Source organism: Saccopteryx bilineata, chromosome 1, assembly GCF_036850765.1.
Source record: "Saccopteryx bilineata isolate mSacBil1 chromosome 1, mSacBil1_pri_phased_curated, whole genome shotgun sequence".
NCBI classification, from domain to species: domain Eukaryota; kingdom Metazoa; phylum Chordata; class Mammalia; order Chiroptera; family Emballonuridae; genus Saccopteryx; species Saccopteryx bilineata.
The window spans coordinates 399,086,133-399,097,285 of record NC_089490.1 but is presented as its reverse complement, the minus strand read 5'-3'; the positions used below and the strand labels follow the sequence as shown (position 1 = coordinate 399,097,285).

Here is an 11,153-nt window from a genome sequence, read left to right as displayed (position 1 = left end):
AGGGCAAAAATGGATATTCTTTTCTATTATGTCAAGACATCCTTACTTTCCTGAAGCCCAAGGGCCCAGATCATAGTGCTCATCTATCTGTTCTCTCCATGTGCACATGTGGAAACCTGAGGCTTAGAGAGGGGCAGTGATACCTAAGGTCATTCTGCAGATCTGGTTCCCAACTCAAGCTCACTGGCTATAACAGGCCATCTCCTTCCAGAAAGTAATCCTTATAATGAGTAAGGGAAAGAGACTCCTCAGGGTCTAGCAATAACAACATGAATGTGAAGTACACATGATTTAGGCTCTATCTATGACTGGTATAGGATCTCATTTACTCCATCTGCACAGTGAACACAGAGTAAGAAGCCCTGGGTCTAGGAGGCAGTGTGATACAGACATTCATGCCTGAACCAGCCATCCTGGACAGTGACAGACAATGACACAGACAGGGATAGCTCCTTCCATCTCTTTTATCAGGATTGGAGGTCACAGTTCTCATACTGAAGCCCAACTCCCATTGTTTGAGAGGATCAGGGTCTTCTTAGTAAGGTCAGGGAGGGGCCAGTTGTGAGATCCTCATTTGTACAGGGTGGTAAAACACTGAGACAGGACCCCATTCTCTCCCAAGTTGGTATGCAACCCCTCTTGCCGCCTAAGTCTTCTCATCCAACTCTGCCCAGCCTGTTGGATGGCAGCTTTGCAGAGAGAAGGGGTGGCTGGAAAGCCCTCTGAGAGGCCCAGGTCCTGGAGCAGCTTCCACCTGGGCTGAGGTCTTGGGGGGGGGGGCTGGGCTGTTTTCACCACGCTGCCCTCTAGTCCCTCCCCTCTGGGGTGTGGCCTATGAGGTAAGTGGCCCCGCTGAGTCTGAAAAGTAATGTGTCACTTTCGCGGCTTCCGGCACCTAAGGAAGAGAGGAAGGGGGATCTGTACATGCTGCCACAGCTCAGCATCTGCTCATCTGAACTTGACCCCTTGTTACCTTCTGTGGACCTCATTCTCTCCCAACACTCCTAAGAAGCCCTAATTGGCCTAGCCCTAGCCCACAGATGTCACTCATGGCCTCACTGTGGAAGGGAGGGGTGGTGAGAAGCCCTTTGATAACAGGGTAACACTGTGTCCCCTGCCTCTCAGAGCCCATAAGGTAAGACAAATGTCTACCACCACAGGGGCTTCTAAGAAGGCCCAGAGCTTTGCAAACTGGAAAGCTATCTCTCTCATTTCTACTCCAGGAGATGTCCCCTCCTCCAAAACATCTCCAACATCTCAAAGATGATGCCAGGTGCCCCTTACCACAGGCCTTGACAGCCTCTGCTGACATCATGTGTCTTTGTGTCAGACTTCTGCATTAAAATGTGAGCTTTATTTATGCTGATCCCAGTGCCAGCAGACACTTGGTAAATATTTGTTCAACACATTGAACAGCTTTCCCTTCCCTGGCTCTTAGCCCACTGGCAGGCTCACCCTGGACCTGCTCCAGGACAGGGCCTTGATGCTGTCCCAAACAACTGCCACCCCACAACTCACCTGCAGGTGTCTGGGTTGAGCTCTAAGCCCCGCCCTTGGCAACGGAGGAAGCTGCGGCGTCTGCAGCGGCAGTGGCAGGTCCTGGGGTCAGGGCGCTGGTGGCGCTGGGTACAGCGTGGGCAGAGGGGCCTGGGGCTGGAGTGGGATGGGTGATGTCAGCTTGGGAGGGTGCTCCAGGGGCAGAATCCCAGCCCGGAACAGAGCGGGGCTGGGGACGGTGGTGGGGAGTGGCAGCCCTAGGAGGAGAAGCAACATGTCTGGGGCGGGAAGGAAGAGTCTTCCCTGGAGGGAACTGGGGGTGGGTCAGAGCACACAGACTGGGAAGCAGAGGAAAAGGGGAGAGGGGGACGCAAGTGGGAGGAAAAAGAGGGGCGGGGACCACAGCTTCCGGACCATTTGTAGAGTCCCCACCCTACCCACAGGGTACATCGTGGGCACTAGGCCTGGGTTCCAAGCCCACCTCAGCAGGAGCCCAAGACACTCACCTGTCTGCCTTTACAGCACTCTTTGTTTTTGGTCTGAAAGAGAGACCGACAGAAACAAGGAGGAGGAGGATCAGGAAAGCCAAGCACCCTACTCTCTTGCCCAGATCCCAGGCCTACCCTGGCTCCACTCTTGGAAACCTGGTCCCATTGTGGTGGACCACCATGCCCAGCACCCCCCAAGCCTGGTCTCTGCAAGCTCAGAAGTGGGGCCTGGCTGGCACCTGCATTCACACTGGCTGTGTTCTTCCAGGGACATTTCCCCCAGCTGACTGCTCGGATACCGGATCATGAGGATCTGTGCTCAGGAAAACAGGGAGAAAGAGAGACAAAGATAGCGAGGAGAGAGGAAGAGAATACTCATGGGTTGGCGGTAGAACAGCTTGCCCACCTGCCAGGGCTCTGGCCACCACCCCGTCGGCCCCCAGAGCAGCAGCATCTACCCCAGTCAGGCACGCTCCACCTGCCCCAGTACCTGCATTCGGACTTGGTGCTGCCCTGTGGGCACACACTCCAGCCCATCGTCAGGGCAGCAGCCGCCACAGCGCTGCACAGTCACACAGCTGGGTACCAGCTGCTTGGCCATGGTGTCCATCAGCTCCAGAGTTAGGGGCACCACCACCTCCCGTGGCTGGCAAGTGGCACGAGCATACACATCTATCCATGACACCACTAGGGACAGATGCATAAGGGTTAAGTCCTCACTGGGTTGCTGGCAGCTGCTCCCTGGCTCCCCTTCTCCTGCACCCAGCAGCTGTTCCCCTAGTTCCCATACTACTACTACCACCCTCCTCTGGCCCCACTTCTGTCCTCCCAACCTGTTCTTCAGAACCCAGAAACCCCACTGCCTCAATTTCTGCTTCTGTGAAATGGGCAGAATAAGAGTTGCACCAAGCCTGACCGGGCGGTGGCGCAGTGGATAGAGCATCAGACTGGGATGCAGAAGATCAGGTTCGAGACCCCGAGGTCGCCAGCTTGAGCGAGGGCTCATCTGGTTTGAGCAAAAGCTCACCAGCTTGAGCCCAAGGTCGCTGGCTTGAGCAAGGGGTTACTCAGTCTGCTGAAGGCCTGCGGTCAAGGCACATATGAGAAAGCAATCAATGAACAACTAAGGTGTTGCAATGCGCAACGAAAAACTAATGATTGATGCTTCTCATCTCTCCATTCCTGGCTGTCCCTGTCTATTCCTCTCTCTGACTCGCTTTCTGTCTCTGTTAAAAAAAAAAAAAAAAAAAAAAAAAAAGAGTTGCATCTAACAGTGCAGATGTGATTACACACGTTGATGACTACGCAGCAAACTTTGTTACTGCTGGCTACTGTGAAGTTATTGTTATTACTATTACCTTTCTTCTGATGGCCAGGGGCATCAGGCTGGGAGACAGGAACCTGTAGGAGAGAAGAGACCTGGACCCAAAGTGCACTCTAGTTAGGGCTACACTGTCCCCAGGGCTCTGCCCTTGCAGTCAGGAGGCTTCAACTCCTCTCTGACATTTTTCCAGATTATTCTATTTTGGGTCCACTCTAGCTTTACCTGTCCTCTTCGGGCCACCTGGGACCTGCCCCTGGCCACGACCCGCCAGGTGCGCTCTGCCAGCAGAATCCAATCTCCAAGCCTGGGGACCAGGCTTGTTCCGGAGGCCGCAGGTCAGAAGGGGGCACAGTGGGCGCCGAAGCAGGTCCTGCAGGCACCGGGGCAGCTCCGCCCACGGCTGCGCCCAGGGGATGGGGTGGGGCGGAGGAGTGGCCCCGAGGCTGGGGCTGGCAGGCCAGCGGGGAGGGACATCTCCTGGGGATGCCCCAGCCCGACTCCCGCGACGCCCCTACCCGCAGCCGGACCCGCGAATACCCTCAGCTGAGTCCGCTTCGCGCCTCCCCACTTCCGCCAACCTTGAGAGAGGGCACCGCGAGCGGGCAGCAGGATGTAGGGGACGCACGTACCTGGGCCCGGGCCAGCTGCAAGAGCGCCACGAGCAGCAGGCGGCGGAGCAGGGGGCTCATGGTGCCCACGGGGGCCGCGCGCTGGGGGCGCCCGCATAGCCCTAGCCCGGCGGCGCCGGGGGCGGCGGCAGCCAGAGCCCCATGGCGCGGGCCGGGGCGCGGCAGGCGGGGGCCGGGCGCGGGGGGCGGCTCCTCCGCGGCCCCCTCCCGAGCCCTGGGCGCAGGCAGCGCAGCGCAGCGCAGCGGCGGTGGCCGGAGGAGCCGGGCGGGCGGGCAGCCGGTGGCGGCGGCGGGCAGCGGGACGGCGGGGGTGGCGGGGGGCCGGACCCGGGCTGGCGGGCGGGTGGCTCATGTGACCCAGACACGCGCTCCCCACCCGGCCGCGGGGCAGGAGCAGGGGCGGGGCGGGGCGGGGGCGAGGCCGCCGGCGGGCCCGCCCCCTTCACACACCCCCTCCCGCTATAGCGGGGGAAAGGGGACGCACCGCCCAGAGGGCCGGGCTCCCGGGCTCCGGGGCTCCCGGGTCACCGCCAGAACTTGGAGGGCGGGGCGCTGTCCCAAGGCGAGGCCGGGTTAGGGTACTGGGCCTGAAGGAGGGGGCCGGACACTGAGTGCTGAGAATTACTTTATTGCACACGTTTTGGGTAGTGGGGAGTTCCGAGAGGGCACGCACAGCAGGCTCCAGCTCCATCCAGGTGAGATGCTCAGGGGCTGGTGCTGGGGGGCATGATTCCCGGGCCTGGGGGAGGCCCGGGTGGCGGCTGCAGCTGCTGCTTCTGCTGGAGCTCCTGCTGGAGCCTGGCTTTGTTGGCCCTGCAGGAGAAAGTGCCAGGGTGGTTGGAACAGGGATTCTAGAGGGTGATGCGAGGACAGTGAAGAGAGGGCAGGGCAGGGTAGAGTAGGGACAGACCTGGCCCTGGCCCGAGTGTCATTGTAGATGGCTGTGATGATTCGATCCTTTTCATCCATGAAGCTACGGTGCATCTGCTCCAGCTTCCTGCATGGGGGTTACAATTAACCCTGGGTCCTCAGAACCCTGCTGTCCCCCAAGTCCTGCACCCCGCACTCTAAGGTGTCACAGCTTTATATCCCTGGGAACTTCAGTCTGCCTGTGCTAGTTGGAGAGAATGATAAGAGTGGCCAGGCTTGTCCAGGGTCCAGTGGTGACTCAGGTCCCTGGTTGTCCTGCTGAAGATGGTGACAACAGCACTGAACATCAGAGTGGTCCTCGCAGGAGATTAGAAAGCGTCGTATGTCTAACTCCATCACTGAACTAGGCAGGCTGCTAGCAGTGGGCATTGCCTTTATGTGTCTTTGCTGTAGACTTCTCATATTAGAGAGGAACAGGGAGACAGCTGACTGCCAAAAAAGTGAGGACAGGTGCTGGTGAGGCCCAGTTACAATGCATTTCTTTCTTGTGCACAATTTTGGTTGGCTCCACCACTCCCTGGCAGCCAGCACCAAAGATTTACATGCAAATTATTAAAAACAAAACAAACTGAAAATGACATTAGCCCTTACTGTAGAACTCCCTTTGTCAAGTAACAAGAAACTCCAGAGACCTAGTTCATACAATTCTTAGGTTGAGAGACACAAGAGTACAGGCCATAGGGGTGGTGTGGATGGATGGCTGACCACACTGGGCTTCCCCTCTTGCCCTCTGCCCCCCACCAGGAAGAGCCGTGATGCACCTGAATGCAACATAGTGCAGGCCCATGCCTGCCAGCATGATCAGGAGGCAGTACCCCAGCACTCGCTGGTTGTGTCTGTGCTGCTGCCGTCTTGACTCTGGTCCCTGAGGCCTCACACCATGAAATTGGGCCCAGTATTGTGCATTGGGGGGTGTCCAGGAGCTTCTGGGAGGGAGAGAAAGGGACAGTGTAGGGATTGTAGGGATAAGGCTCCCCAGGAGACTAGGAGGGGAAGAAGCTAGCTGCAAGATACTGTACCTGTGTGCTTGATGAGCAGAGCTGGGATGGGTCATGGTACCTGGAGGTTTTTGGGGAGTTGCTGAACGGAGCTGGTGGTCGTAGTCACGGCGGCTCTGCTCCCGGCTGAGTACCTGGTATGCTTCACTCAGCTCCACAAAGCGGCTGTGCAGGGCTGGGTTCCCTGGGTCCCGGTCAGGGTGCAGCTGGTGTGGGGCAGGACTCCCTTCATCTCCCTTCCCATGGTCCTTCCCAAGGTCCTTCTCAAGGCCCATCTTGATTATATCCCCCGACAAGGGCTCAAATCATTCCCAGAGGCCCTGTCTGGACAGTGACCTTAACTCTCAGGCAGGCCAAGAATACCCAGCCCGACCCATTAGACAGGACCCCCAGCTTTCCTCACACCCAGCCAGACCTCTGCCCTGGGGGTACCTCCCGCTCCCTATGCATGCAGACAGAATGTGACACCAGCCAGAGTGATCCACGAAGGTCCATTCCTAGGAATTTAGAGTGCACCTCATCTGGCTCAGACCTCTCCCACCTCCCTATCTAGGACCACTGGTACCTCTTTGGACTTGGAGAAAAAAGCTCGTTTTACTTCTTCAGTGCTGGCACCAGGATGGACCCCCAACAGTTCATAGTAGTTACTGGAGCCAGACCTGTGGAGAGAGGCCAGAACCTGCAAGGACTGAAGAAACACAGAAAATAGGCTTCCCTACCCCGCCCCGCCCCCAGCTGCCCTGAGCCACACCCTTCAACTCAGCAACCAGGAGCTGAGAGGACTGAGGCTATCTCCAAATCATCCCTCCTTTTTGAGTTTTTTAGGGAATGGTACAGATCAGACAAGAGAGTCTCAAAAAGTAGTCCTTAGACTCCTTGTGTCAGAAACACCCTAAAAGGTTATTTAAAAAAAGATTCCTGAGCCCCAACTCATCCCTGCAGATCAGAATCTGCATTTTTGTTACACACACACACACACACACACACACCCTTGGATTGCGATCAGAGATGCTCCATAAACACAGAAGTTGTGGAAAGCACATTGAGTTTGGCTTGGACTCAAACTCCGGATCTGCCTCATTACTCGCTCTGTATAACCTTGGTGATCGTCCCTTAATTTCTCTGATCCTCAACAGTATCCTTAACGGTGAAGGTGAGGGTTACCTGAGACAACGCTGTAAAGCACAGGACACAGAGATCACAACTATCTCGGCACCTAGGGCAGGGCCCAGAGCTGGGAAGGCCTTCAACAAAAACCCACTGAATGAACAACCGGGCCGGTACCGGACCCCCGACGACCGACTCACCGCTGCCCGGCGGCCTCTGCGAAGAGCCGGGTGGGAGGGCTGCGGGGCCACAGCCGACAGGGGCACAGGGGCAGCAGGGGCAGCATGGCGGCAGACGGGCAGCTGGTGAAAGGAGGCCACAAAGAAGAGTGCATTGGAACCAGACTTCAAGCACTCTGGGGGCAAAGGGAAGAGGCCAGGCCCCATTTACTTGCGAAGGAAAACTGAAGCAGGCCCGGAGGACCCATGAGCAAGTGAGTCCTCCTTGCTCAAGACCAGACCCTAGTGTCCTAGACCTGTCCTGCCTCTGACCCGGGCCCTTCTCCACACTGGTCTCGGTGTCTCGACAACCAGCCGCGAGCGCGGAGACCCCACCTCCCCACCACCCAGGGAGTTTAAGGGGCGGACAAAGGAGGAGCCACACACCAAAGCAAGCTCCGCCCCCGCCGCACTCACAGACTCCGTAGCCACCGCCATTTCCTGCACTGACCCCACCCCACCCTCTCATTGGCTTAGGCACTCGGGCCACGCCTACCAGGCGAGAAGGTGAGATGAGGCCCTGCCTCCGTAGCTCATCGGGTTCGGATGTCTCAGGCGCGCGCCGGTGCACAGTGCCGCGGACGCGGTGAGAGGCGCGGGTGTCCATCCGGGAAGCAGGAGGCATTAACTGACTTAGTGAAGCCTTGGGCCTAGCTGCCGTCGCTCTGTCCCACGAACATGGCTGTCACTCCGCTTTGCTTTGCGGCGGGTCACTTTTCTTTTTTTTTTTTTTGTATTTTTTCTGAAGCTGGAAATGGGGAGAGACAGTCAGTCAGACTCCCGCATGCGCCCGACCGGGACCCACCCGGCACGCCCACCAGGGGCGATGCTCTGCCCACCAGGGGGCGATGCTCTGCCCGGAGGGGCGTCGCTCTGCTGAGACCAGAGCCACTCTAGCGCCTGGGGCAGAGGCCAAGAAGCCATCCCCAGCTCCCGGGCCATCTTTGCTCCAATGGAGCCTTGGCTGCGGGAGGGGAAGAGAGAGACAGACAGGAAGGGGGGGGGATGGAGAAGCAAATGGGCGCTTCTCCTATGTGCCCTGGCCGGGAATTGAACCCAGGTCCCCCGCACGCCAGGCCAACGCTCTACCGCTGAGCCAACCGGCCAGGGCCACGGCGGGTCACTTTTCACAAGGGAGCTTCCACCCCATAGTCAACCCGGATCCTCACCAGGGCCTGGCAAGGGGACACGGCGCTCATCCCAGCTTGCAGAGGGCAAAACTGAGGCTGGGCTTTTTGTTTTTCAAGTCACTTTTCCTATCTCTCTCACCCACCTCGGGCTCTCCCAGTGTCCCCTCTCTGTTTCATGGAAATAACACAGGTCAACAGAATCCAAGAATAAAGTTTTTATTGTTTTTCGAGTTGTGATAGGGCTGGGGGCCCTGGGGGAACTCAGGTGAGGCTTTTCTGGACCCGGTTGTAGAGGAAGATGGCGCCTTTAGCGGAGGGGCACAGCTCAGCCCACATTTCAGTCTCCTGCATCCTCCTCACACGCTGTGGGGAGACAGGGAGACAGGGAAATCAGACATCTAGCCCTCAGGCCTCTTGCAGAAGCTGTGCCCAGCCTTCCTGAGCCTGAGCTCTATCTGTACTAGGGAAACCCGTTAAAGAAGCTGAACAGGTCCCTGGTCATCTGCCTTGGGCTGTGGACATCTCCAGTGGGGCCTCGAGGAAAGCTCCAGGAACCCCATTTGACCCCGCCTCCAGCCCCCCAGACAGACGTGCACCACCAGGCCTCCAAATCCCGATCCCAGCTCCTTGTCCGAGCAAGACTTTGCCACCTCACACCTGTGTCTCCACAAAGATAATTCCCGTGGACTCGTGGGCCTCAGGTCCCCCACTCATGTAGTGTTTTCTCACTTGCTCAGAAGTCAGGCTGCATCTGGACAAGAAGACATGAGGATGGCTTGGTGTGTGCTCAGCTCCTGGAGTGGTCCCTGTGGAGCCCCAGCTGCCTCAGGCACGCCCCTCAACCACCTACCTAGCCCAGGGCCCAGGACCCAGGACCCTGACCCCCAGAGCTCACTCACTGGACATAGAACTCAGCACTGGCGCGGCCTGCACTGGTCTCGTTGCGCGCGATGCCCAATAACAGCGGCTGGCTCAGGGTGAGCAGTGGCAAGTTCACCTGGAACCCGGGTTCCACTTGTCAGTGCTCACTGTCCACACCCCTGACCCTCTCAATGGAAAACAGCACATGCGTTACCCTTATAGAGTAATTTATAGCTTGTAGCTCAAGTGCTCAGATCACAGGATGTTGGATCTTGGGCATGTTCATTTTACAGATGCGAAAACCAGAACCAGAGATGGAATAATTTGCCCAGAGTTACCTAAGGAACGTTGATAATCAACTTCCAGTTATTTCTCTTTTCAACAAACAGGGTGGGGGCGGGGGTGGGGGTGGTAGGCGGGACATGTATCATTGTTCACATTGTAAAGAGGAAGAACCCGAGGCACACAGAAATGAAGGCTAGAATTCTACTCCAAGTGTACCCAGCTCCAAAGCCAAGTTCTTCCCCCAATGCTACACGCCTGCCCACCCTCCCACCAGTTCAAACCGAGGTTGTGGAATTCTGGCATGTTCTATCACCTCCCTCCCAGCCCACCAACCTGTCCTGGCCACCCCTCACTCACCTCATCACAGATCTCCTGCAGGATACTGGAGAACAGCTCATGCACCACCAGCTCCCCAGGGAGGTCCTTGTGTAGGGGGCTGTCACCAGGGCACAGGGCCTGTGAGAAGGCAGGCTCAGCCCTTGCTCCCTACCCCTTCCCACCCTTGTGGGCCCTAAGGGCCTGTTTGGGCCCAGTGTAAGAGTGTTGGTGGTCCCCTAACCCAGGCCCTCCTTTTTCAGATGGACAACCGGGATTCAGCTAGGTTCTTGCCCAGATTCCCTAGCTTCTCGTGGGTCTGGGGAAAGGATCAGTGGGGAGGCTGAGGGGCTGCCTTGAATAGAGATTTTTCAGAGAAGTACCAGGCCAATTCCTCCTTCGAGGGATAAGAAAACAAAGATGAGGTTTTAGTGCCTTTGCACCCAGCCTGGCATCTCACCTGAGGCTCAGGGTGCCCACCAGGCACATCCACCAGCCCCGGTGCCTCAGCCACCTGCCGAGAGCGGCGCAGGAAGACCAGGAAGTCATCCGCGGTGGTCAGTGCGGCGCCCACCCCCAGAGGGTCTGCCAGGTAGGCTTGCTTGTCATCCCAGTCGGCAGCTCCTTGCTGTTGCAGCCAGACAGCTGAGCTGGCCCAGTTGGTGCCCAGGAAGTCTCGGTAAGAAGTAAGGCCCAGGCGCAGGAGCAGCTGTGGCCCCTGCAAGCCAGTGGGCGCCAAGGTGGCAGAGTGCAGGCGGAACTTGGGAGCATCAAAGAGCCAGGGCTGGGCCTTTAGTCGGTTCTCCCAGACAGCAGCGATGGCTTTGTCCCCTCCTGGCAGTGGACGACGGTCGTAGGCTGGACTCAGCTCAACCTGTACTTGCTTTTCGGGCAGCCCGCCACAGGGGCACTGCAGCAGCAGAGTCACCTCAGGGTCCATGGTCCGGACAGGGCAGCACTGAGGAAGGTCACAGGCAGGCCTGTCACCCCTGGGAACCCACAGCCACCCACAGACATACTGAAGATTCCCCCCAGCCTTTTTCTACCCCACTGCGCAGTGAAGCGTCTTATCATTTAGCAGGAGCCCAAGACTCCAGCTGCCAGACATCCGTGGGTCATCTGCGTACCTCTACCACCCAGAGGGCCTGGGTCCAGACATCCCTTAATGTCCGTAGCTCCCAATCCCAGGGTTCCTGCCTCTAACCCCAGACACTCAGGACCCCCCACCCAGAGGCCGGAAGCTTCAGTCTCCAGCCGGTACTCACCGCCAACTTAGCCAGCAGTCTCCGCCCCTTTTCTCAGAGCGGAAGTGCCCGCCCCTCTTTCCTTGGCTTCTTATTGGCGGGTTCCGCGCTCCGGAGACCGTAGCGT

At 57.9% G+C, this 11,153-nt stretch overlaps 3 protein-coding genes across 17 annotated transcripts; all 3 read right to left on the bottom strand.

The window, feature by feature from the left end:
• Nucleotides 1-290: 290 nt before the first annotated feature.
• Nucleotides 291-4,256, bottom strand: VEGFB (vascular endothelial growth factor B). 4 transcript variants are annotated; one of them, XM_066251863.1, is made up of 7 exons: nt 3,939-4,256; nt 3,344-3,404; nt 2,476-2,672; nt 2,225-2,298; nt 2,004-2,036; nt 1,519-1,754; nt 291-895 (listed from the first exon to the last, which is right to left on the bottom strand). In XM_066251863.1, exons 1-6 carry the CDS (start codon nt 3,996-3,998, stop codon nt 1,541-1,543), a joined length of 639 nt encoding a protein of 212 aa, XP_066107960.1. In that variant the 5' UTR covers nt 3,999-4,256; the 3' UTR covers nt 291-895; nt 1,519-1,540. The 4 variants fall into 4 exon arrangements, with proteins under 4 accessions (XP_066107960.1, XP_066107961.1, XP_066107957.1 ...); XM_066251864.1 differs by having other exon boundaries at nt 3,344-3,386; XM_066251860.1 differs by having other exon boundaries at nt 1,519-1,653; nt 3,939-4,133.
• Nucleotides 4,257-4,550: 294 nt separating this feature from the next.
• On the bottom strand, nt 4,551-7,810 carry DNAJC4 (DnaJ heat shock protein family (Hsp40) member C4). 9 transcript variants are annotated; one of them, XM_066251853.1, is made up of 7 exons: nt 7,579-7,810; nt 7,174-7,275; nt 6,432-6,554; nt 5,888-6,072; nt 5,630-5,794; nt 4,849-4,935; nt 4,551-4,751 (listed from the first exon to the last, which is right to left on the bottom strand). In XM_066251853.1, the coding sequence occupies exons 1-7, from the start codon at nt 7,627-7,629 to the stop codon at nt 4,643-4,645; spliced, it is 822 nt and encodes a 273-aa protein (XP_066107950.1). In that variant the 5' UTR covers nt 7,630-7,810; the 3' UTR covers nt 4,551-4,642. The 9 variants fall into 9 exon arrangements, with proteins under 9 accessions (XP_066107950.1, XP_066107955.1, XP_066107954.1 ...); XM_066251858.1 differs by having other exon boundaries at nt 6,432-6,525; nt 7,579-7,803; XM_066251857.1 differs by lacking the exon at nt 7,579-7,810 and adding an exon at nt 7,364-7,568 and having other exon boundaries at nt 6,432-6,525.
• Nucleotides 7,811-8,521: 711 nt separating this feature from the next.
• Nucleotides 8,522-11,108, bottom strand: NUDT22 (nudix hydrolase 22). Of its 4 annotated transcripts, none has more exons than XM_066251843.1 (6): nt 11,048-11,108; nt 10,243-10,740; nt 9,825-9,923; nt 9,221-9,318; nt 8,979-9,072; nt 8,522-8,684 (listed from the first exon to the last, which is right to left on the bottom strand). In XM_066251843.1, the coding sequence occupies exons 2-6, from the start codon at nt 10,720-10,722 to the stop codon at nt 8,583-8,585; spliced, it is 873 nt and encodes a 290-aa protein (XP_066107940.1). In that variant the 5' UTR covers nt 10,723-10,740; nt 11,048-11,108; the 3' UTR covers nt 8,522-8,582. The 4 variants fall into 4 exon arrangements, with proteins under 4 accessions (XP_066107940.1, XP_066107942.1, XP_066107943.1 ...); XM_066251845.1 differs by lacking the exon at nt 11,048-11,108 and adding an exon at nt 10,910-11,040; XM_066251846.1 differs by lacking the exon at nt 11,048-11,108 and adding an exon at nt 11,010-11,028.
• Nucleotides 11,109-11,153: the final 45 nt, after the last annotated feature.

Excerpts from the sequence above, each read along its gene's own strand:
- VEGFB (XM_066251863.1), bottom strand. The coding sequence starts at position 3,998 with ATGAGCCCCCTGCTCCGCCGCCTGCTGCTCGTGGCGCTCTTGCAGCTG. Across the intron at positions 2,673-3,343 it reads CCCTGGCCATCAGAAGAAAG|TGGTGTCATGGATAGATGTG; the intron begins GTAATAGTAATA and ends ATCTGTCCCTAG. Across the intron at positions 2,299-2,475 it reads AGCACCAAGTCCGAATGCAG|ATCCTCATGATCCGGTATCC; the intron begins GTACTGGGGCAG and ends TCCTGAGCACAG.
- DNAJC4 (XM_066251851.1), bottom strand. The coding sequence starts at position 7,359 with ATGGGGCCTGGCCTCTTCCCTTTGCCCCCAGAGTGCTTGAAGTCTGGT. Across the intron at positions 5,795-5,887 it reads TCTGCTCATCAAGCACACAG|AAGCTCCTGGACACCCCCCA; the intron begins GTACAGTATCTT and ends TCTCCCTCCCAG. Across the intron at positions 4,752-4,848 it reads GACACTCGGGCCAGGGCCAG|GGCCAACAAAGCCAGGCTCC; the intron begins GTCTGTCCCTAC and ends TTTCTCCTGCAG.
- NUDT22 (XM_066251843.1), bottom strand. The coding sequence starts at position 10,722 with ATGGACCCTGAGGTGACTCTGCTGCTGCAGTGCCCCTGTGGCGGGCTG. Across the intron at positions 9,319-9,824 it reads TGCAGGAGATCTGTGATGAG|GTGAACTTGCCACTGCTCAC; the intron begins GTGAGTGAGGGG and ends CCCGGGTTCCAG. Across the intron at positions 9,073-9,220 it reads AGTGCTGAGTTCTATGTCCA|ATGCAGCCTGACTTCTGAGC; the intron begins GTGAGTGAGCTC and ends CTTCTTGTCCAG.